We start from the raw sequence: 21,844 nt of genomic DNA on the forward strand, positions 1-21,844 counted from the left end.
CTGTTTACATCATTTTTTCATCCCCAAGTAGGGCAAGTATCCTCCTCTCCAAAAATACTGATCACACACAATATATCCATCCTGGCAAGTTTTTTTTTTGTTTTTTTTTTTTAAAAGCTCACAAGGTCGTCATATGAAGTAGATTTTGCAAAGTATTCAAGTCAAAATAGTTTGTTCCAGGACCAGTAAAAAGTTTGTTCAAATTTTTTTATTTTACTTTTTTATAAAAATAGATGCTTTTTTTTTTTCTCATTTGAAACCCACATCAAAGAGGTTTTTAATCATCTCTTTGGCAAGGTACTACTTTATGAAAAGTCCGCAGTAATCTTACAATAGGCTTTATTAGAACTGAGGCCACCCTTGCCCCTAAACCTAAATTAATAGTTAACATAAAGCCTTTACACTTTACAAAGAAAAAAAAAAAAATATATAAAATAACTGTTTTCAGTAACCACAAAAACACTAAGTGTATTACAGGAGGAAAAAAAAAAGGCAAAAAAACAAAATAACGTTGAAAACGCAAAGCTTTTTTTTTTTTATCCTTTTAAACACACAGGATCGAAGGCAATAATATAAAAACAAAAATAACGTTCTTCCCATTGCAGAAACAGTAAAAGGCCCCAAACAATTGAAGGCATTAGAATGCAATGGGACAGGTAAAAACCCTGTTACCTAACGTCCATATTCAAACATAAGAAATTCAAAGACCAGTAATAACAAAATCTCACAAATGCTAAGTTTGCTAAACCATATCTAAATTTGCCTACCTCACCCCCACACACTGTTTAAGAACTACCAAAGTTTCTTAACTTGCCTTTGATGCTTGTGTGCGTTAACAGGAGTGAGGTTAGCTTGTTAAGCTTTGTGCGTTTTGCTCGTTTTGAAAGACACCTGCAAGACTCTGTCACCGAGACGGTACCCGTTAAGACTGGCGATAGCCATTGCCGCTTCATCGTAGTTGGTCATAGTCACAAAACCAAAGCCCTTGCATTTGTTTGTGTTGAAGTCACGGATGACTTTAACATTGGTGACAGCTCCAAAGGGGCCAAACATCTGCCATAAGATGCTTTCATCTGCGTCGGGTGCCAAGTTGTATACAAATATGCACCATCCAGTACCGGCATGTCCAGGGAAGTTTATGCCAGCTAAACTGGTCATACCATCAATGGTCATTGGAGAGAACCTACTAAAAGAAGAACAAAGCAAGAGGTAATCAGTTAGTCATGTCTTCCGGTAACCTGTAGAAGTAGAAAATGCAAATATTTTATGATCATGCAAGAACCAAAAATAACAAAAAATTATAGTTGCTCATGCAAACATTACAGTACATTCTATACATAACATGCAAAAAGAATGGTAAACTTTGATTGGGTAGCAAGTATGCCGAATGGAAATGCATGAAAATGAGAAGAACGTAACACAGAAGAGGAAGTTCCCAGCTGTGTAACAATATGAACTTGTGTAATGCTAAATTCCATTATTTTAACTTTTGGCCGGATGACTATTATCTATCCACTTAGCGCAAACTGGTTTGTTCATTCTTTTAGAATATTTGGTATAGTTAATATTATCGAGGTAATTCTACTCTACTATCAATGTTAAATACATTGTTAGAACCTTAAATACAATATGCACAACACAAACAGGACCCGTTAAGCTCTTCCGATAGGTCTGCTATAGTAAATACTTGTATTCCCAACACTTCAGGAGTAGATTTTCTTTCGACTCTGTTGTGCCGTTCCGCCGTTATTCCTCCAAGCACTGTATCAATAAATTGACAACTGGATGTTACAATACCACTAGGGTTGTGTCCCTACAAAGCCACATTATTTCAGTTCTAATTGGGCGGTGTGTAGACACACAACCCAACTGGTAACGCCCAGTTGACCGTTTATTCATACATTTCTAGGAGGGATAACAGCAGTTCTGGAGCATCTTTTCTTAGAAGTATTCTGAACTTTTCCTCTATTTCATGTGACCTTTAAATGATGAAGTTACTGCAGAAAGTTTCTTTTCTCTCAATTGGTCATACAGTACACTTCTCTACTGCTCATTCACATTCACTTATTTTAAAGTTCCATTCTTTTTTGTTACAGGAGTAAAAAAAAATAAAATAGATTTCATTTTCGAAAGTCTCCTCATTTTTCTGATAGGAGAAAGCCTATGGATACGCATGTTCATGAGCTCCTGTAAATACATTCATTTATAGGGAAATATGAATGACATTGTAATTTGTATCCATTCATATTCAATTCTCAAATTCATTCATAAGCCCCCCCCCCCCCCCCCCCCTTTCACAAGCACTGTGGATTTGTGTCTATGGCTCGAGTCAAAAAACGTATGAAGAATGAACATTCATTCTCCTTGGGGATTTCACCCAGTAAAGCTGCAGAATAGCTCTACTGAATGCAGATTCACCAGCTGATCGACCAAAGAAATCTGAATGTTAGCTTTGGGCAGGTGTGGATCCCTTGTAAATACAGATAGGTCAAACTAACTTTTTTTGAATTGTGTAAAATTACACAATTTATCATGATATCAATTCAATATAATCTTGTAACATCCATTAAAACTATACCTTAAATGTATATGTTCTTTTCAACCATCGGAGCCTATGGGAAAATCATGGCATTCACTGGAATTTTACCTTTTCCATGTTTGACATGTTGCACCACACATCTCGGCAATGGATGGGTTAAAAGCACATTAAGGGGGTTGCGCCACAAAAAAAAAAAAAATTTTACGTCAACATTTTGGATTTACACCCAAAAAAATGCTTCTATTCCGAGATATAGCAGATCTAATGTCAGAATAGTGCAACTTGATGTTACTACTGTGTCCACCCCAGTAATTGTTCCACTGCTCAGTCTTGCTTCCCTTGCTGCCCCTTCTGCAGAGCAGCAAGTCTCAGTAGGCGTACAGAAGCAAGTCTAAGTAGCTATATCAGCCTTGAAACATTTTTGCCCTTTTTTCACGGGACGATTCTCTTTTGCCCAAGCGAAATTGCTTGTGACAATCACCAGCTCGTCCGTGCTCAGGTCTCCAGTTTAGACTGCACGATTCTTGTCAAGAATCATGCACTTCTCGCTCACCCGTCGTTCAGTGCTTCCCATTCCTATGTTTAACGCTGAATGATCAGTGTTTGAACTGCCTGATAAGTGAACGAGCCGGCGCTAATTTAGATGCCGGCTGAAACTAAACGACGAGTGAGAACCCCACGATTCTCGTTGGTCGTTGCCTTGTTTAAACTGAAGGATTATCATTCCGTATTGCTCGTTTAAACGATTTTGTGAATAGTTTAGTGTAAACGTATTTGAGGAAATGAGGTCATTTATTTTTAGAAAAGGTCACATATAGTAAACACTTGAGTGCGTTGGCTATAGTGCAAAGTTACTTTTTATAGCAAAAATAGTGTAAGTTAAGGAATTCAGCAAGAGATGAGTGATCTAATAAGGATAATAGAGAACCATCATTTGTGTTTATCGATATGAGATGGAATCATACTAACAGACAAAAATAAAAAGATGCCAACATGGAACTTGAAATCAACACGGGGTTCGATGGATTCAGAATAGAAAGTTACATCCAGAATCTGATCTGCTATCCAACTATGACAATGTGGAGCAAGCTTTCAGATACAAGCAAATAGAGATATGAAGAAACTAAAGCTAAAACCAATGGAAAAGGACAAGCCCAAAACTGAAAAAAAAAAATAATCTGCAGTAGTTTACCTCTTTATTCCTCCATAAGCCATATTGAGCAAATTGTCCAACCTGCAAAACACATTTGGCAGATTGTTCAGTCTTGGCACAAACTGCCCCTTTAAAATTAAGTGGAGCATTAGCCCTGAACAACAAATGTTTCTTGGATTACCACATGTTGGCGGCAACCTAATATTAAAGGGGTTTTGGGGACATTTTGAACTTTTGCTACTGTTGACTGACAGGTCATTAATAGATCAACAGGAACCGCTGCTAGGATCCCCACCGAACAGCCAATTCCTGATGCTGCGGTGGAAAGCGCAAGAATCAGAAAAAGCTGCAATAGCAAAGCAGCCTAAGCTGGTACTGCAGGCGTAGCTCCTGTTAAATTCAATGACCGTAGTGATGGCGGCACCAGGAATCAGATTGGCGGGGATCCGAACGTCAGGTCCCTGATAATCATTTATTGATGACTTTTCGGTCATCAATAGCAAAAAGTCCCTGAATAGCCTTTTAATTGTTCTTGTGTTACTTGCATTCGACAAGCGGTTATACATTAACCCGCTATGTTCCCACCACTTTTAGGCAAAATGTGTCCATCTAGGTTTAATCATAAGGGCTTAGTCAACTTTTTTCCCCTTTTAAAGCACAGTTCCCTAAGCTTTTGACCAACATACAACTTTGAGTGATGGTCAAGAGTCACATTGAAATAAAAAATAAAAGACATTGTAAATACTGGTAACATTCCATTCAAACAGGCACTGTTCGACGGTTAGGAAATAACTGCAGGTTCAATTGCTAGTGCATATGGCCAGAATGGCCCAGTTACACACAAAGGTGATCGCTCAAAAGATGGCTTTTTTAAAATGTGACAGAAATCCCTGTGGACCACAATCCTATAATAGTCAGTAGATACAATGGTTTACAAAAAAAAAACCTAAAAACTTAACTGCATCTACACTAGCCCTTCTTACCACTGCCTTCCCCATGCTTCCCATTGCACCTCTTACCTGTTTATACACAAGCATGGCTGGTGATGGATTCACACAGCTATGTGCATATATGTATTTATATACTCCCCTCCCTCTGGATGTACAAAGCAAGCTTTTATATGCCTCATGTCACCCGTACGTCCTTCTTGCAGGCCGGGCCCTCCCTCCTATTGTTCAAGCTGCGCAACAGTTATGACTTGTGTAGGTTTTTCCCGATTTGTAAAGAGCTGCAGAATATGTTGGCACTATATAATATATTCAAACTGTAGTTTATGCCATCAGCATAAGATGGCAGGCAAGTTTACATACACCGCTTTTATTAATGATGGGCGCACCTCCAATCGGGACACAATCCTGCAGTAATGAAGTAACCGTTCTAAAGTCACATAATATTGAGAGGGTAAGTAGATGAGAAGTGATGCTGGCCACATCTGAGATTCACAGCGCTTTCTAAATACTGTACAAAGTTTTGTTTGATGCGTTCAGTTGTCACAGAGCTCCATCATACTTAGACATCAACCTCGTGGCACACTGGATCTTCCTTTATATTTGGAATATCACCAAGCTCAGGAAGGGTATCGTTTCTTCTTAGGGAGAGCATCGGAAGGTGTGAGGAGAATTACAAGGCCCTACAAGCCTCTCTGGGAAATATGCAAATCAAAAGTGGAGCGCCGCGCCTCTACAGTGCCACCTACTGGAAGGCAGCACCCCTACAGGAATACTGTCTTCCTAAAGGTGATGCTGTAGAGGCACTGTTCCATCTTTCCATTTGCATATTTCCCAGAGGAGAATGGATTGCTTTATGACTCCTCACATCTAGGTACTCTCCAAGAAACCCCTTTCTGACTGACATCTACAGGCCTTTCACTAGCAAAGCCAGAAACCTACTGCACAGTTATGAGGGGGCAAACACCCCGAAACAGTTTGTGCATGGTTCAGCTTTTCCTTCCAATGAGGATTCTGGCTTTGGCTTCTGATCCCAGTCATTGTTACAAGGCTTGTTAAAAGATCTGACACTGACTTGCAGGAATGTTGCCTTTCAATAGGTGGCGAAGTAGAGGCATTATTCCATCTTCCCATTTGAATTTCACCAAGAAATGGCTATTTTTTCTGACATTTGGCGTAAGGATTTTGTACTATTCTGATACAATGAGAATATATCTTTTACAAATAGCCCATTCTTTCTTCACCTAAAAGATGGTCATGATTTTCTGATCTGGCTACTCTGAAAATGATAGGAAAAAAAAGCCACACACCCCTCTAAAAAGATCGGATTGTTGGACCACAAAAGATTGATCAGAGCCTGATTTAGTGATATATGAATAAATAGAATCACTGTTAAGGTAGTGTGGACAACTCTTAGATCATACCAGTGTAAGGAATCCAAGAGAGAAAAAACCCAAGTAGGCCTCCATATCAAGTCAGGGACATATGGAGGTATAGTATATACAAGCAGTACTAACAGCTGTGTAAATCAGCCATTACAATATCACATTTTCACTAGGTATCCATTAGCCTCTTCCAACGTCTCTAACCATACTTTTCTTTAGGTAAAGGAAACCTGTCAGGTTCTGTAAGTATCACCAAGTTTATGGCCTCCCAGGACAGAACCTGCTGAGATTGCAGGAGTGCTTTTTATACTTATCTGCCTCCCCATTCCCTCGCCATGTGCTCAGGCGGTAATCCCGAGCTCAGCGTGTGCTTCAAGGCTCATCTCTTAATACCATGCAGTCTGTGTGCACATTGAATAAAGAGTCCGATGCATGCACTGAATTCTTGGGATGACAGCAAGAAAAAGGGGTTTTTGATGTGGGGATTATTCCAATTGACAAATATGGAGTCGGGAATTTTATTCCTTTAAATGAGGAAAATTGGCTTCTACCTCTTTTTTTTCTGCCTTACTCTGGATCAACATTGGGGCTGAACTGGAAGTACATGTGTTGTTTTTTTGGTTTAACATTCTATGTTAATAGCAGCAGGAAGGTATAAAAGATTTATGGCGCTTACAGATCCTGACTGATTTCCTAGGAAAATATCGCTGTGGTAACTGCAATAGGTTGTATGTCAAATCTATCAAACTTTACAGGAGAGACAAAAAAAATACCCATTTTGCCCCATCTTGATTTGTCCAATAGAAAGAGAGGGAATTTAACGGTTTCTCATCGGTCTGTTAACATAAGACATATTGCAGTTGGTGTATTTTACTAGACTGGCCACCAGGGTGAAATAAACCAAAATTAGAATTTTTTTGAGATACGACCTATTGCAGTTACCACATATTTATAGCAATGTAACAATGCAATGTCAGGATATACCCAACAGAACTAATTAAATGCCCACAACTTCTATTCTCTGAATTGCTTTTATCATTTATAAAACTAATAAATTCCACTTGCGCTGTAAGCAAAACCTTTCAATTCTTTCAAAATAAATGGAAGACTTCAAGAATTCTAAAAACACGACCAAAAAGATTGGACACAACTAATTTATGCTATATTAACATGGCTACATGAATGTTCCTTGAAAGCGCGGTGTGCCTTTGGGTTCAGTGAGCAGCAGTATGGGACACATCTTAAATGGGTTGTCAGAGTTGTAGCTCCTCCGTGAAACCCGTTCCCTATGTACTAACAAAGTAGGCATATACTCGCTGAACCCTGCTGTATTCCACAGTGTTGCTCGGTCCCCCGCTCCTTTATAGCCTGCAACCCCGCCTAGTTTACGGAACATCACAGGTGCTGCAGCCAATGACAGAGCTCACTGATTGAGCCCAAGATCTGTCATTGGCTGCAGCACCTCATATCCTGTAAACAGGCTGCAGAAGCCTGTATCAGTGATAGAGGGGAGATCCAAAGTGTCAGCATTGGACACAGAAGCAGGTGGCGAGTAAATGCCTATTTGCTAGGTTAGTGCATGGAGAACAAATTTTATGGAGGCGCTACAACTGACAACCCAACTTTGCACTCCTCTATGGTCACTAGTTCACGTTGCCCTTAGATATAGCAGCAATTAAAGTGACAGACTCCCTTTAATTTAATTATAAATAAGTTAAAAACTAACAAAGACTTGTCTTGTGACCAAAACAGTAAAACAATTACAGTAACAGTACAGTAATTAAATCACAAGGAAATCCAATTAACCCCTTGGCAACATCCAACATTCAAAGGATGTGTTCAGAGTCTCTATGGCAGCGGCTTGGCTGCCAAACCAGCTTTATATGCAGGTGTCCACTGTGACAGCTGATACCCAGTTTCAATCCGAGATAACCCAAATGTTACCATTTACAAGCCGCCATTAATTCTGGCAGAATTTACAGTGAATGGCCCAACAAAGGAAAAGAGCTCTTTCTGTTGCCCGAACTGGTACTTTGTGAAGAGATTATGGGTGGCTATTCATTCATCAAGGCAGTCTGGGGCTTGTGGAGGTCACCACGGCTGCCCTGGCTGTTTGCCTATTAAGCCCTGCCTGTGGTAGGGCTTAAAGGGGCATTCCCATCTAGCGAATACTATAAAACCGTAGAGCTATCTTTTATAACTTTTTTTGAGTATTAAAAAGTAAAAAAAGCTTCCCTGTATACATAAATATAAATCTACTAAGAGAAAATAGTTTATCAAAAGATGGCAGAAAAATGTAAAGAAATTTAAGTTAATGTAATACAAAGAAAACTAAATTTAGTAATGCCATAATCGCACTAACCCACAGAATATCATTTTGTCTCACCATGTAGATTGTGAAAACGAACCCAGAAAAAAAATGGTCAAATTGTTTTTCCTCACCCATTTCACCCTACTTTAAAATGTTTACGTTTTTCAGTACATTATACGGAAAGATAGCATTCATCCCCCAAAAAGCGAGCCCTGATATGGCCATGTCAATAGTAAGAGTTATGATATTTGGAAAGCTGGGAGGAGAGAAAAAGAAAAACTCAATAGCCAAGTCCCCAAGGGTTTAAAAGACTGCAAGTAAAAGCAATGCGGTGCTACAAAGTAGAGTTGAAAAACAAAGTGGCAGAGAATGTAGATGAAGGCACAGAGGCAAGTCATAGAATTTTCCCATTTATGATCTACAGGAAGCCTACAAGACGTGTGAAGATACCCCAAGAGGGAAAAAGATACTTCCTGATGCAAAGTAGTGATCAGGATAATCCAAACAAGAATTCTATATGCTTCCATTAATCTAAATCTGTTCTAAAAAAAAAAAAAATGATATTTGAAGTCACCTGCTTTTATTGTAATGGGTACCTAAGGCAACTGTTGCACAGATTGACAGTTCTTATGAGAAAGATGGCTTGTAACTTCTGGAGAAATTTTTCTCCAAATGAAGGAATTGTTCCCCTTTGGAGGAACGTTTATCATCCCACCCCTAGATGTGTCTACTTAAAGTTACATATATTTAACTCTTTCAAACCCTTGAAGACCTGACATTTTTTTAACACTGGTTTTCAAGCAGCATAACCTATATCATGTCAACCTAGCCATACGAGGACTTGTTTTCTTCTGGGACAAGTGGAATTTTAAATACCATCTAGTATCTCATATCGGTATTGAAACACTTTTACGGCATTGACAATATTGTAAAGAGATCTTCCCTTTGTTTCGTGGGTGTAACAATTATTGTGATATCAAATACACGTACAATAGTTTGTTTTAGTACTTTTGGGCCTTTAGTGACAGTTTATTTTGCGCTTTAATCACCAGGCATTTTTTTTTCATCACACGCCAAGCAGCATAATGTTTTTTTTCTCGGTAGCCATATGAGGCCTTGCTTTGTGTGGGAACAGTTGTATTTTTTTTAATGGTACCACTTCAGGGTACATTAACGTATCTAGCCTAATTTTTAGAGGTGTGAAAACAAATTACAGCAATATTTTTATACTGCTCAGTTTATTATATAAATTAAGTTTTACCTGTATTTTGTGTCAATACAATTATGGCGATGCCAAATTTATATAGTTTTTTTCAATGCGTTACTACTCTGTCAGCTCTGTCCCCCCCCCACACTCCCCTCTGCAACCCCCCGCTCACCCCCGGAATCTTTTCGCCCGAGTAGTCAGTTACTCGGAAAAAGCGGTGCTCGAGTGCAAAAACGCCCTTAACGAGTAAGTTCACTCATCTCTAGATACTACTTTTCCATAATAATACTTAATTGTATTTGCACTGCCGCATTCCAAAACCATAACTTTTTTTTTCTTTGCAAAAGAAGCTATGAGGCCTTGTTTATGGTATATCCTGTAGTTACAATGGGTACCACTGTATAGGAGTCTTTTTGGTCACTTTAATTTTTTTTTGAGGCAGATGAACAAAAAATAGCAACTCAAACTTTTTTCAAACTCCACTCACGTGTTGTATAAATATGTTAACTATTGTTTGGGCTAATGAGATTACAGTGAATACAAAAAAATTATATTTTTTTTACTACCGTAGTTATGCCCAATAAAGACCTGTTAACAAAAAAGGCAGATGAATGAAACCATTCTGGCTTTTTCACCCATTTTTAGTGTATTTCCGGTATAGGCAATCGCATGTTCAAGTCCCCTAGTAGGACTTATCCACATTCAATTTAAACAAAGAATTAAGATTAAGGGAAAAAAAACCCTTCCTGATTAATGTGAAAAATTATGAATAAAAACTACACATTATTGTAATCGTCACATATTTAACCACCAGAACCAGCTTATCACATTTAACCTGCAGTGAATTAAAAAAAATGCTATAACTGCCATTTTTGTTTATCCTGCCTACAAAAAAAAAGAAAAAAGAAAAAAGGTGACCGCAATCACATGTACCCTAAAATGGTACCAATAAAACCACAGCTCACCCTGAAAAAAAAAAAAATTCTTAATACAAGTTGACCCTCCATCAATGAAAAACGAAATTATGGGTTTGTGAATAAATCTGTTGGCTAGAATGTCCAGTCCGTAGTGCTTGATGTTAGTATTAGGACGAACCCATGTCTAAGATGCATTCTTTCAGCCTAGGTAGAGCAGACTACTCTTGAAGACTGTATTGATCAAGGTAGAAGTCTTGCATTGTGTCTTGCAGGCTTCCTGGATGGGCGACTTCATCCAACTTGCTTAGAAGTTTTTAGACGCTTTCGTTCCTTTATTTTGCCCCAAACTGGATAAACAGGTTGTCATAATGTCTCAATGATTCTGTAGCTGCAAGATCTTGTAGAATTATTCTAGTGTTTTAAGTATGGAACCTTTCTGTGTTTTTTGAATTGCTGCAGAGAGGGAAGGTTGATTTCTTGACTTCGATCAAAATCAAACTACTTTCGGAAGGACAGATCCAGATATAAGAATCTTTTCATCTAGAATCTTCATAAACGGTTCTCTGATAGATGTAACTTGTATCTCGCCCACTCTGCAGGTCGTAGTGAGAGCTACTAGTAAAATCGCCTTCCAGGATAAATACTTAATACCGACTTCAATTGGTTCAAACTGGAGTTGTTAAACTTGTCAGAGTTGTACTTAGGTCCTACAGAGAATTTTTTTTTTTTGTATAGTAGGTCTTATTCAGAGGGTTGCTTTATAAAGAAGTCATATTAAAATTGGGAAGAGGTCTTTAAAAAGGTCACTTTTATTGTAGATTTTGACTTTATAACTCATGTAAATATATTTGGAACAAAACTCAATCGCTTTTAACCCTTTAGTGACAATTTTGGCCTTAAGAACCAGTAAATCTCCTCTTGTGTTCCAAAAGCCGTAACTTTTTAATTTGTCATCGTGCTTGCATGAGATCATTTATTTTGTGGGACGGCTTCTAGTTTTTATAGGAATAGATTTCAATATTTTAATTTTTTGCTGCAGGGCAATAGTAAAACATTTTCAGCAATGTTTTTTGTAAATTTATTTTGAAGCATTTCACTACCTGCTATAATTACCTTTATTTTATTCTACAGGTCATTAGGATTCAATTTAGATTTTTTGTTTTTAGGGCGTTGAACTACTTTTTCACAAGATCACCTTTTCTATTTTAAAGTTAAAAGGACCACAGCATTATTTTTCCTTTGAGAAAGGAGTATGAGCACTTGTTTTTGGCAGGGTGACTTGGTTTTTATTGGTACCATTTGGAGGTTTATATGGCTTGATTACCTTTTTTTTTATTATTTTGAGGAAAACCAGTTCCGTTTCCTCCAATATATGACTTCCTATGATTGTGGCTTTTGCTCCAGGATCTTTCTCAGAATCTGAGGTCTGAAAGCAAAAAGATTTATTTCGGCATTACCCTATCTTGAGGCTGCAATCTGGAAAACCTTTATCTTCAGAGCACATTCTCCAGATTCTACTTTTTACTAAGGTAATCTGCCATTAGTTTTTCTTCTCCTCTGCAGTGATGGGGTGTATTGTTCTCTCTGCTCAGGAAATCTTTGCTGTCAGGTTCTGAAGGAGGGCTGATCTTGTACCCCTTTGTGTCACAAGTATAACTGGTAATATTGGAAAAGAATATTATCTAGTTCTTTTGAAGATATTCTAGCCATTTCAAGTCTTCCTAAGACCAGTCTTAGTTCTCGGTAATTGGACAATCTATTGGTGATTTCTTTGAACAGTGGTCCCTGGAAAGATCTCGAAATGGAGCTTCCCAGCCCCTTCCACTTGCAGCTGTAGTTATGGTCAACATAGGTTCTTGGATCCACTTTACTCCTCTGGATAGATTTGAAGCTTCCTGCCACCAGACAGCAGTGTTTTACTTTTGGTAAGCTTTTTGTCTTTTCTAATAACTATATATAAATCTATATCAGGAGTCAATACAGGGATTTCTCCCACAATCTATTTATTTCCAGGACTGTGACTAACCAGAGGGCATCCTCTACATCTAGAGAAAAGGTTTCTACACTGACATAGAAGGGGCTTCTTTACTGTAAGAGCAGTAAGACTATGGAACACTCTGCCTAAGGACGTGATGACAAATTTGATAAAAGTACAAGAGGGGCCTGGACGCCTTCTTTTGAGCATTACAATATTACAGATTATAGTCACTAATTACTTCAGAAGAGTTGTTGATCCAGGAATTATTCCGATTGCTAGAGTGAGTCAGGAAGGAGTTGTTTTTTTTTACTTTAAATGAGGAATACTGGCTTCTACCTCGCTTTTTTTGCCTTTAAAAATTGGCATCTCCTGTTCAATGAGGACAGGATAATTTCCTGTAGAGGGTTCTTGAAGGAGCATAAGCCCAAATTACTGCTGGAATGCAGGAAATCAGGGCTCTCCGTAAACTCATACAGAGCATTACTGGTGCTGTCTGTCTTTGCAAGATGCTTTGAGAATGTTTTTATTTTTTTTATTAAAAGTACACAAGGTTTTAGTCTAGGAAAACTACAAGGATTTTTTGTGCTGGGATGAAGTTGTTTTTTAGTGGATTTATAATCCAACCTAGTTTTTGACAAAGATCCATGATTTTCTGCAAGGGTCCTTTCAGGATTGTTTTGGAGCTTGCTACTAAGAAAGTTGTCTAGTAGGAAATATATTCCAACTTTGCTTTAATCCATTGTACGGCAAACTAGTTGAACTAGTATTTTCTGTCATCCTGTACAGGATCAGAATACACCTCTCTTCCAACGAATCCATTTTCAACCGTTCAGATTATCAACCTTGTCCTTTTCTTTGTAAGTTCAACTTTAGAGGAAGGACAAACCTTTGATATTTCATTCAGACAACCTGTTCTCTCACTATGGACTTTATGTCTTCCCTCAGGAAGGTCTGTTTTCCTTCATCAGCTGATCAGTGTGTGATTGGGGAGGGGGGGGGGGGGGGGGGGAAGGCAACTTTTTATTGGATTCCTGTAAATGGGAGCTGCAGACACTGCATCTTTTGGCTTTTCATTTTGGTTTGGTCTTTATTTTCTGAGTGGTCTTTCTTTCCCCCTAAAAAGGAAGTAGGAGAGAGAGAGGCACTGGACGGGGAAGCAACCTGCAATCAGGTGCTGTCCAATCAGGTGCAGTCATAAAGTGAAGGTTATTTTGTATTATAGAATTCAACGTATCAGTCAAATGCAGTAATCTCTCTGTACGTCCACTAATTATAACTATGGAAACTTTCATCACTAAGGCCTCATGTCCACAGGCCGGCACGGTTTCCCCATGCAGAGTGCCGCAGCGGATTCCACCCGGCCCACAGTCATAAGGCCAAAAAATACTCATCTGTCCGGACGACGCGGGGCTCTCCTCCGTCATGGCCTCGCGTCGTGGGATCTTCTTCCTTCTGCATGGCAGATGCGGTGGGGACACAGTCGACGTGCTGCACGCATGCGCCGTGCCTTTTATTTTTTTTAAACTCCTGCTTTCCCGCAGACCACGGCACGGACGCAGTGACAGCTGTGGACGTGCCGTGGATCCGGATGGCTTCCATTGAAGCTGCAGGAGCCGTCCGTGCTGGAAAACTGCATAAAAATGGTGCATGCTGCGGTTGTTTTCCCGTGGGGGCGATCGGGGAAAAAATGACATCCGCAGATATTTAATTACCTGCGGGGGTTTAAAGATTCCCTTTGGGGGCGGATCGCAAGCACGGATTTTGTAAATCAATTTATGCCATGGACATGACGCCTTAAGAGGTTTATTCTCATCACAGGATAGGACATCGGTTTGTGATCAGTTGCTGAGAACCCCATAATGCTGTGAACAAACAAGCACAGAGCTGGCTTAAAGCTATGCCCCTTTCAGAGTGGTGCTCCTAGCCATCCACTATGGAGGCAATAGCACTTCTCGGGACTCAAACCCAGGAGCTCCTGTACTCCTGGCAGTCCCGCTACATAACCTTGTTCTTATCCCTAGCTTCTGCTCCTGTTTCCCCAAATACCTCCACTCTGTTCCTTATTTGTGCTTCCTATAAAAGCTTGGCCCTTCCTCCAGCTTCTTGAGCGATTATTGTGCTCCCTGCCTGTAGTCAGGCTCCTCTGCCTACCTGCTGGTCCTCCTACAATTGCCGCTATCTGTGTTCTGACCTCTGGCTTCCCCCACACCATGCTACCGGCTCGCACTGGTTATATCAATATAGCTGAATTCAAGTAAAGAAAAGTGAGAAAGTTTTGAAAAAGGAAGAAAAAAAAAGTTTGGCCATTAAAGGTGAATTCCGGTTAGTGGTTTGCACATATCCTCTGGGAATAAAGAAAGTATATAGTACTAAAGTTTTACATGTAGTCAAATAGAAAGTATAGGACACATTTTACTGGCACTGCTTCAATATAACACAAGGATGAAAAAATGGGTACTTAAAACTCTAATCCAGCATTGAAGCATTGTGGCATGTTGGGAATACAACTGTGTTCCAGCATTTTGCCAGCTGCAGTACCAAGACGGTGAAGTACTCAATTCCATGAAAAGTGCTTTGTCCTTTATTAGTTGAACATGAGTAAAGACAATATTTCGACTGTCTTATACAGTCTTTTTCAAGACTCTAGAAGACAGTCGAAACGTTGTCTTTACTCACGTTCAACTAATAAAGGACAAAGCACTTTTCATGGAATTATGAGTACTTCACCGTCTTGGTACCCCAGATGCGGTTTGAACTTTGTGAAAGTATATGCTGGATTTAAGGATCATGGATCTGGATCCATTTTAAAACCTGCATCACGTATTAGATTATTGGAGACTCCCCTCAAGTTTTGAGGTACGTCTGGGTGCTGCTGTAAGCCACAATTGTCTAGCATCTTGCCAGCTGAGGTTTTTCATCCTTCTGGAGAAGCTTGAAGCGGCATATGTTACTCAAGACGTCACAGTAACAGTCTGGATGGATCACCGATGGCTTTCACTAGCCTGAAGCTGCCATATATTGGTTCGTGTGACCAAAAAGCACGGCCTACAATTGTGCCTACGGTTGCACAGCACAACCCGCTGAGGGCACATCCCCTTTCTTTGCTTTCATCTTTGTGTGTTTGGAACTCCTCAGTCTCTGAGGCTTACTATTAGCGGGGCACATAAATCGCTATTACAGAATTATTAACTCCAGTATAATATACAACGTGAAAAATATTTTCTGCAGTATTTATCATCATCTCAAATATAAGCAATTAGGAAAGCCATACGCTAATGTTTGCCATCATGTAGCATAGAATATAGCATTGATGAAGAATTGACACGACCTGCACCATCATGACAGCTACAAAGATTGAAGGAGGATGCAGCATGCCCTATTTTTCCGTGCATTTGCGCTTGGAAAACCCAAACAAAAAAAGGACAGTAAAAACACTAACACAAATATTCCACGCTCACTCCACAAAAACGCTGTGCAAATGTGCAAGCAAATTATACATATGCTTGTGTGAAGTCACCCTTACCATTTGTTGCCATTTTCATCATTCATCCTTGCAACGTTGGATAGATTAATATCCTAACATATCCCTTGCTCTATTCCTGCCCGCAAGCAGGGTGACTACCCTGAAAAGAGTAACCCTCACCTCTTGGAGGCTAATCCCGCAGTACAAATTCCTAAATGCATTTTCCATCTCTCACACTTGTCCCAACACATTTTCCAGTTCATTCAGGGGATTTTTCTGTGCAAAATGTGATGGTCTTTTCTGTGATGGAGACACCATGATGCAAGTTGGCGAATTTTCTCACAGAAAGGTCCACCGATATACAAGGTTATTACAAATGTTTACGATTTGAAACACTCATAACTCCCATTTAACGACAATCAGACACATAAGCATATCAATGGAAACAGAACCAAACATTTTCAGGTAGCAGAGCTGTCTACATGTAGCAGAAACACTGTGGAATTTCCACAGCAGAAAATGGTCTGGTGATCCGCCTAATGGGTGCACAATTTGTAAGTAGTACACCAATTTAAAGGAAAAAGGGTGCGTCTAAGTGAAAATCATCCAACCGTCCACCGGTAAGCCAGGAAACAGTGGAGCGTGTCCGTGCAAGCTTCACATGAAGTCCTAAGAGATCTACCGTCAGAGCAAGCAGAGAATCAGACATTCGCTAGTGTGGAAGATTCTGTGCAAACGTTTGCGGCGTCATGCCCACAGACTAATTGTTACCGTCCCTGAAACCGGTCAACAAAGCGCGGCCACGTTTTTTCTGCGAGAGTATGCATACTAGTAGAAAGTTATGGTTTCATGGAATCTTCAGTGAAGAAGCCGCCGTCCATCTTTCAGGCACATTTCAAGTCACAACCTGGGGAAAGGAAAACCCACAGGCCTACGTGGCACATATGCGCGACTCCCCCAAGGTGAAGGTGTTTTATATTATAATCTGTAGGGAAGCATACAGACCCTTTTTCCATGATGAAATAATCCCGTGGATTTTGTATCTGGACGCGCTACAGATATTGCTGCTTCTGCCGCAGCTAGGACAGGAAATCGCAGGTTTCATCTTCAAACACGACGGGTACCCGTCATTTTCAAAATAAAGTCCGAAGCAAGGTCAATGACCGACTACCAAACAGAGGGTGCAGGTCATGACTATAGTGAACTTCTTCCTTGGCCTCTTTTTCCCACTGGATGAGCATTAGGGCAGGCTCACACGAGCAGGGCGGATTCCACATGCAGGAGGCCCACAGTGGATTCGGGGTGTAAGCCCAGCTGGTAACCCTGAGTACCGTGCATAATTGTATTACATTTGACCTCGTACTTACATAGGTGGAGTACAGCTTTTTTGCTGTTTCTTTCCTGCACCCTCACTTAGAGATGACGCAGGTACCCATGGTCTATATGTACGAGTATATCAGTAACTATAGAGCACAATGGGCTCTGTGGTCACAGATTCGGCAGTAAAATAGAACATATTGCGTTTTATTTCTGTAAGCGGATTACACAATTTCAACCCGCTAATGTGAACGGAATTGTGCAATCCAATGTATTTGTTTGATCTGCGTATTACCGTGGATCATAGGATCGTTGAATTCGCAATTTAAATCCAGTCCCCCTTACCACCCACCATGAATGATCTGAGTACGCATCTCAGAAGCCATTGCATCAGTCATGATACACTGCCAACGAGTATGGCAGGAACTTGGCTACATGATCGAGGTGTGTCCAGTGACAGAGAGGCTCACGTTGAATACCTCTGATGTGTAAAAAAAAAACCTTTCAAAGTTATCCCCCAATTCACATTGATCTCAAGAATGAGGGGTCTTATTTTTGGGTTACTGCCCCCCCTCCCACTTAGGAGGGGACTAAATGAAGAATGGATCACGCAAGTGCACCAACGCTCTATTCTTAACGAGACTGCCAAGATACTAGAGCAGCACCCGCTGGGATATTTCAGTCAGACCCATTGAAAAGACTGGGGATGGGGCATAATTTACAATTCTGGTATAACCTCTTCAAACATCTGTTATGATGGTTTCAAATCGGGAAGATCATTTGTAATAATCCTACATCAGCATATCTATTATCTAATCCTCTTCTACAAGTATGGGTGACGAGGCCGCTTGTATAAATTACACTTCCATAGCATATTATATCCTTTACGACAACAAACATTTAGCGTAGGATTAGATTTGTAGAGAAAAACGTTTCATGTTTTACTGCAAGTTAAACTTCAGATTGTTTTGGAACTCTCTCCCACTCTCCTTTTTCTCCATTTCTTGATAAATCTAGTTATCAGTAAAATTTAATGGAGAATTAAACAACTGCGTTCATGTGGTATTTTAAGAGGACCGGGCACTCCTGAAATGTCAGCTTCAGTAAATACCTGTATTCCCCCCTAAAACAATTCTGAAGTAGCTTGTGTTGTGCCGTTCCTGTTACTCCTCTTAGAAACTTAGGAATATATTAACACTACAGCCGGGTGCTACCAGTTGACAATTTGTCCCTACACATCCATAACTCGTAACACCCAGTTGTCAATTTATTCATAAATATAGAAGAGCAGCAGCACAAAGTACAAGTTTAAAAAAAGATGCTCCAGAATTGTTATATTATGGGGAATACAAGTACTACAACTAACGTAAGAGCCAGCTTGTCCTCTAAGCACAAAAAAAGCCAATCTAAAGAGTTTTTTTCCCCAAGATTGAAAGTTTTCCCACTATCCTCCATCACAATTGGTGAGGGTCTGTTAGTTGGACCCTCATCGATCGGTTATCCACTATTCTGTAAATAGGAAATAAGTTTCAAGCTTGGGAAAACACTACAGATAGTCCCCGACTTGCGAACATTCGAGTTACGAATTTCGCAAGATATGAACAATCTGTCCTGCACAGTATGATGTCATGCTATGGCATTACATCATACTGTGCAGGGACCGGGCAGGCTTCTATCAAGCCTGATAGAAGCCTGTCCGGCCAGATCGCGGCTGCTAGGCAGCCAGGGACCTCCTGAAGGGCCCTAGGGCTGTCTATGCAGAGCGCCTATCAGTCCGTGCGCTTGATGGGCACTCTGCATAGGCAGCCCTGGGGCCTTTCAGGAGGTCCCCGGCTGCCTAGCAACTGCACAGCGTCCCGCGATCTCATCGTGGGACGCTGTATGGGCCCCCTGAACGTCGGGTGCAGGCTGTTTCTTACAGCGGGCACCCGGCGGCAGCAGTTCCGACGAGCCGCGCCGCTCGTCAGAACTCTTAACACTCTAAATACTGCTGTCAGAGCGGTATTTAAAGTGTTAACAGTTCAGACGAGCGGCGCGGCTCGTCGGAACTGCTGCCGCCGGGTGCCCGCTGTAAGAAACAGCCTGCACCCGACGTTGTATGGAGCGGGATCCACCCGCGATCGTGCTCCATACAAGCATTTGTTCGACTTGCGAACAAATCAACTTGCGAACAGGTTCCTGGAACGGAACCTGTTCGCAAGTCGGGGACCATCTGTATTTAAAGGAGACCTGTCAATCTTTTTGCAGTTCTCTCAGAGTAACTCAAGTTTGTGACAGTTACACTAATTACACAGATATATCTGCTGTATATGTGTAGTTGTATGAGAGAAACTTGCATCTTATTAACAGGACTACAAGAACTACAAGAAGTAGTCCTCAACACTCATTAGCTTGAGCTAGGCATACCCACCCTCCAGTCACTAATTGACAGTTGGCTGCCTATGCAGACCAGGGATGGTGATAGATCCCCTTTAAGTCACCTTTAAGTCACCTTAAGTATTCAAATTCTAACTTGGGGGGTGTGATCTAAGATCACTTAAAAAAAAAAAGAAAAGTATTGAAAAAACACTTTAGTTGTAAACACCATGCCAGCCCCACTTTACATAAAACAATATCCAAGGTGGTGCGCTGACACGAAATCCAAAGAGGAAGATAATCAATACCCAACGATACATGTCACATAATACCGTGCTTCACCAAGGTAAGATAGCAGTGACACAAAGCACTTAAATAACGCATCAAGAAAAGTGAACACACAAACCAACCTAAATCGTTGAGCTTGTTGGGCAAGTGGTCCTGGGTATCTCCGGTTTGGGGACTGGTACAGCTGGGACAGAATAGTGTGGTTTACTTTTTGGCTTGGGTTGTTGGCAAATTTAACAGTTATGGGTTCTGTTGCTCCAGGAGGTTTCTGTCCATTTAGGCCTTTAATGGCTTCCTCAGCCTCTATCCTTTTGTCGAAACGAATAAATCCAACTCCCCTGGATACACCTATTGTTGAAATAGAGCTGCAAGTTATAAACTTCAAGTAAAAGGCAAGAGCATGCAACAAAGTATCATATAACCAGCAGTAAGGGTGGTTGTTCATCTGCCTCCGGCCGGAGGTTCTGTCGCATGTCCAGCTGAGAATACTGGAAGAAATAGCAATGCATGCAGCGCTTCTTATCCGTTCAAATGCCGGGTACCTGAGCTGAAACCAAATTATAGTCAATGGGGTCTGTCTGGCACTATTCGGTTCTGTCTCCGGACGGAACCAATCAGCCGCTGGGATTCTCTTGAATGGAGCAGGAAAGCGGAATTCCCAGAGCAAATGTGAAAGCAGCCCAAAACCTCTCAGCCCACAAAGGAAAACTATGCCAAAACAACAGTAGAAGTTCAGGTCCCACTTTATTTGCTTTATACAATGGTTCCTCAACATATTTTAATTTGTTCTGGGACGACCATTGTATATTGAAAATATTGTATGCTGAAATCCTAACTATGGCAAACTGGTCATCGATTCCAGAGGCCCAAAAATGTCATTCAAAGCTAATACAAAAAGATGATAAAAGAAAATGAAGCAGACGACTGATACAGATAAGGTAAGTCCTTGCATAGAAAAACCCAACGAGCAGCTGGAAGTTATAAATCACTTTCTATGTAGAGAAACTGAGCTTCTTCAGGGTCCTCTACAAGTACACAGCGTATTGGAAGAACTTAGAGCCGTCCTCCAAGTCCAAAGGAGCAGCTCATCCGGGTACAAGAACATGCAGTACCGCACTCTACTGTAGAGGGGCGCTACTGGACAGCTAATCAATGAATGCACTTCAGTATGACAGGGGTTTTACCCAATTAAAAGACAATGCTGATTGATTGGATTATCCAGCCAAGTACATGAATCTCAGATCCTGTTATCTGTTGAGTCTGGTCTAAAGTTACAATGGCTCGGGAAAGACCGCTGTATGTTGGAAATATTATATCTTGAGGCGATTGTAATTACTGTACTCTTAAAAATACTAAAAATTAAGTAGACGAGAAAACCTAGTTTCGCAATGGACCACCCAGAATATTGTGCTTTGTTCCATTCCGGGGCTGAGGGCATAGGGAGTCTGGGAAATGGTTTTATACTCCGTTCCTGCGCAGTGTTCCCGTAAGGTTGAAGTATACACAGCATGACTCCTTTCAGGCGGCATTGGCACACGCTCAACAATAGAGATAAACAGGAGAGAGCGCAGCACAGTCTCAAAACAGTCAAGGTGTGTGCACACCAACTTTGCAGGGACACATACCACAGGTACGGGGCACCCAGTGAATAGGATTATAAGATTCCCTTTAACCCCTTCCCATCTCAGGACTTAAACTTATGTCCTGGCTGGCAAGAGGTTCTCGTAAGACGACGAAAACTTAGGTCCTACTGATTGCGCAGGCTAAGAAGTTGAACCCACTCCATCCACAGTGGGAGCCGTCTGTGACTGGCCACTAGCCTCCAACTGCAACAGCGGGAATAGGTGAGAACACCAGTTCCTGTTGTTGACCCCTAATGCAATCTAAGTTGATTGCAGCATGTAAAATCTTCAAAGCGGGATGTTGCTCCCTCTGAAGTGATCATCCATCCGCCGTTGCTATTGTGAAGTACCGATGGGTTGCC

At 40.8% G+C, this 21,844-nt stretch overlaps 1 protein-coding gene across 1 annotated transcript in view; it reads right to left on the bottom strand.

Annotated features, from left to right (window-relative positions):
* Positions 1-626: 626 nt before the first annotated feature.
* ELAVL2 (ELAV like RNA binding protein 2) overlaps positions 627-21,844 on the bottom strand; it is a 98,987-nt gene continuing 77,769 nt past the window's right edge. The window contains exons 6-8 of the mRNA XM_066602012.1: positions 19,983-20,208; positions 3,732-3,773; positions 627-1,186 (exon numbers count right to left, since the gene is read on the bottom strand). Coding sequence (XP_066458109.1) covers positions 856-1,186; positions 3,732-3,773; positions 19,983-20,208 — 599 coding nt within the window. The 3' untranslated portion in view covers positions 627-855. The remainder of the gene's footprint in view (positions 1,187-3,731; positions 3,774-19,982; positions 20,209-21,844) is intronic.

This window comes from Eleutherodactylus coqui, chromosome 5 (assembly GCF_035609145.1).
Source record: "Eleutherodactylus coqui strain aEleCoq1 chromosome 5, aEleCoq1.hap1, whole genome shotgun sequence".
NCBI classification, from domain to species: Eukaryota; Metazoa; Chordata; class Amphibia; order Anura; family Eleutherodactylidae; genus Eleutherodactylus; species Eleutherodactylus coqui.